The sequence below is a fragment of the Volvox carteri genome (genome assembly GCF_000143455.1).
Source record: "Volvox carteri f. nagariensis unplaced genomic scaffold VOLCAscaffold_40, whole genome shotgun sequence".
Lineage (NCBI taxonomy): Eukaryota > Viridiplantae > Chlorophyta > Chlorophyceae > Chlamydomonadales > Volvocaceae > Volvox > Volvox carteri.
In genome coordinates, this window is record NW_003307583.1 from 1146689 (window position 1) to 1150095 (window position 3407).

General features: G+C 60.7%; 1 protein-coding gene across 1 annotated transcript in view; it reads left to right on the forward strand.

Moving 5' to 3' along the window:
- Positions 1–3307, forward strand: part of VOLCADRAFT_106266 (uncharacterized protein) — a gene marked incomplete at both ends in the record, with an annotated part of 4339 nt that extends 1032 nt beyond the window's left edge. The window contains 2 exons of the mRNA XM_002954047.1: positions 905–967; positions 2414–3307. Of these exons, the coding sequence (XP_002954093.1) occupies positions 905–967; positions 2414–3307 (957 nt within the window). The remainder of the gene's footprint in view (positions 1–904; positions 968–2413) is intronic.
- Positions 3308–3407: the final 100 nt, after the last annotated feature.

A 3407-nucleotide genomic window follows, 5' to 3' on the forward strand; every position in this document is an offset into this window, starting at 1 on the left:
GAGCGCTGTCCAAGACACGCTGTTTCGCCCGCTGACGTCGGACCAGCGGGCTTTCAAGGCGGAAGCGCTGCAGAGCGCCACTCTTGCCGCGCGGTTACGGCTACACCTGCGGGCTGCTCAGTTGTACGACGGGGAAACTGTGCACAGTTTCCGCCGTGGTGCCCTGCAGGCCGCTGCGTCGGCCGGTGCGGGAGTTCCCGCCCTGATGGAGTTCAGTCAGCTTCGGACTCCGGCGGTGCTGGAGCGATACCTTGATCCTCATCGTCACGACCGCAATGTGCGGCCCCGCAACTGAGTGCCTGCTTCTCGCCTTAGCGGGTCTTGCGATTGCTAGGACGATTTACTTTAGATGCCGGGGTCTCAGGGCGTTACCTCTAGGGGGGTTGGTTGTGTGGTCTTGTCGCTCGCCCCACCCCAAACTACACCAGGGGGGGGAAAGGGAGGGGTGTAGTTTGGCTGGCTCTTGGTTGTCTCTACTCGCTACCTTAGCGAAGAGACGTTAAAATGATATTGAGAGAGAGGGACTGAATTGCGCAGATGCTCGGTATGTTGGAGTTCACTTGCTGTCGTACCACCGTTGTTGCGAGCATTTAAGTCTCTGTAAAGGCGCGACTGAAGGCGCTCCTTGCCTTCGTCGGGATTTAAGCGACTAATAGCGTCTTTGTCATCTTAATTCGTGCTAGTTTTGAGCAATGGCTGATAAGGAAAACTTGCAAGCATACTGGGTCGACCGACCCATCATAACAAGCAGCGACCGACGGACCAGTTAGACACACCTAGAAGAGCGACAAGTCATCCTTGTGAATGGTTCATTGCAATGAAGCGAAGGCAGAGCACCCGTCTCAGAGCCGGACCAAGTCCATCGCATCTGACTTTCCGACCTTGTTGTTTGACTTGCTTGTAGTCGGCACCGGCGAGGCGCGTGATTGAACGCGACGGGGAGGAGATGGATCCCCCAGACAGACCGGTGAGTGGTTAGAGCGAGAGACCAGGGGGTAAAGATCACGGCAGCGCGCACCCGTGCACTCGGATCCCAAAACGCGACGCAATGCGAACTCGGCAACGCGAGAAGGATTACGTTTCCGTTTGGCGAGGAAGTACACCGGCAGCGAAGATAAACGCACTCTGCTCGACGAATTTGGACATAATATGTCGCGCGTAGAGGCAGAGACCGAACCCCCACGACCCCAACCCTAGCGACGCGGCGGCCGAATTTCTCTCAGCGACGCGAAACCGAGACACGCAGTAACGCCCCACTTGACCACCTTAGGGATTAGGGAGTAACCTTTGGCGGTACTCTTATGCGTGACGAAAGTCGACCCCCTTCGCGTTTCCTTCGGGAGCTGCTGCCACCTAGCGTTAGAGGTCACCCCTCCCTTAGCGACGGCGGCAGGTTTCACCTAGAGAGTTAGAAGTCGGCACCCTTAGAGGGTTGGGGCCGATTCCATAGCGAAGGGGAGACTGACCCTCCTAGCGAGCAAGGACGGATTCCTTAACGGGTAGAAGCAGATGTCCCCTAACGAGTGGGGCTGATCCCCTTGAAGGCGGACCCCCCAACGATTTGTGGCTGACCACTTGGCGAATTAGGGCTGACCCATAGCGAATTGTGGGCCGATCCCCCTAGAGAGTTGGAGCCGATCTTCTAGCGAATTGGAGGCCGATCCTCCTAGCGATTCGGGGCCGACCCCATAGCGAATTGGAGACTGAACCTCCTAGCGAGTTGCGCTGACCCCCTAGCGAAACGGAGGCTGATTCCTCCTAGCGAGTTGGGGCTATTCCCCTAGCGTTATTGGAGGCTGATCCTCCTAGCGAGTTGGGGCTGACCCCCTAGCGAAACGGAGGCTGATCCTCTTAGCGAGTTGGGGGCTGACCCCCTAGCGAATTGGAGGCGGATCCTCCTGGCGATTTGGGGCTGATCCCCGAGCGAATTGGAGGCTGACCCTCCTAGTGATTTGGGGCTGACCCCCTAGCGAATCGGAGGCTGATCCTCCCAGCGAGCTGGGGCTGATCCCCTAGCGAACCGGGGCTTATCCTCACAGCGATTTGGGGCTGACCCCCTAACGAATGGGAGGCTGACCCCCCCTTAGCGAGTGGGGCTGACCCCTAGCGCATCGGAGACAGACCCTCCTAGAGAGCTTGGGGCAAATCGTCCCCTCCAGCAAGTTGGCAGCATCACTTCCCAGCGAGCCAGGCGCTGACCATGTTAGTGACCGGAAGCCGACACCCCAGCGAGCCAGAGACCTCATCATAGCGAGTCAGAGGCAGACCAGACAATGTCCGGCGGAATCCTTACACGATTTGCGCCAAGATATCCGGCGACCTAGACTCGGCATCACGAGATATTATCAATAGCGAGGCAAGGCGGAGACCTAGACCAAACCCGCGGCACCTCCACCATCTTCCGTCCCTACAGGAAACTGACATGCGCGCACCACAACTCCTACCACCGGACCAACAAGCAGCCACCCAGGGACCGGATTCGGGAAATTCCCGCCAAGCCGAACCCCTGGGAGTGCCTCGCGGCCTAGGGGGAGGGTCACCCCTGCGCATGCCGTCCGTCCAGCTGCTGGGATCGCCGACGGCACGTTCACCAGCCGCCAGGCGACAGCGTCTAGATACCCCGGGAAGAGCGCAAGCCACAGGCGCGAGGGCGGCGGTCGACCTCCTCACCGCGTGGGAAGCAGCGACATTCCAGGCCGACCGGAACCCTACCCCACGGGACCTGTTTGGCCTGAGAACCCTAAACCCACTAGCGGCGCCACCAGCAGGTCAGCCCCCGGCGACGGCAGATGAAGACCTTGGGGCAGCGGGCTCCCAGCCATCGGCCGCAGACGCAGCAGGGCGGCAAGTCCGGCGACTGGTGCAAATCAACCTATGCCACCAGATCCTCCACCAGCACGGGCTAGAAGGGCTGCTGGCGGCGCACGCCGCGGGCATGCTAGACCTGGAAAGCACCAACCTGACTTCGAGGCTCGGAAACGCGCCAGTAGGCGGTAGACAGTTACACGAGCCCTCGGGGCCCCGGTTTCCCACCTCTCTGGAGGAGAGACAGGTAGCCCGGCCCCCGAGTCTGCCCGCGAACGAGTACCCGAGCAGCGGCGCCACGGAGCGGGATGGCCACCCCGCACCCGAGGCTGGTGTTTGGCGTACCGCCGGCGTAGTGGCCCCACCCTACCCCGTCGAGGAACGCCAGGAGTACCCAGCATTGGCGAGACAACGCGAGAGCAGCGATCTACACCCGGCAGCGACAGGCCACCTCAGCTGGGAAAATATGGGCATTCCGTTCGCCCCGAAACGCGCAACGTAAACGGTAGCCCACCCAGCGCCAGCGCCGGGCCACTGGAGCCAAGCGGCAGAATCAGACGGTTTGCCCCAGCCGGGGGGTAAACTTCTCCTGGGAACGTGCT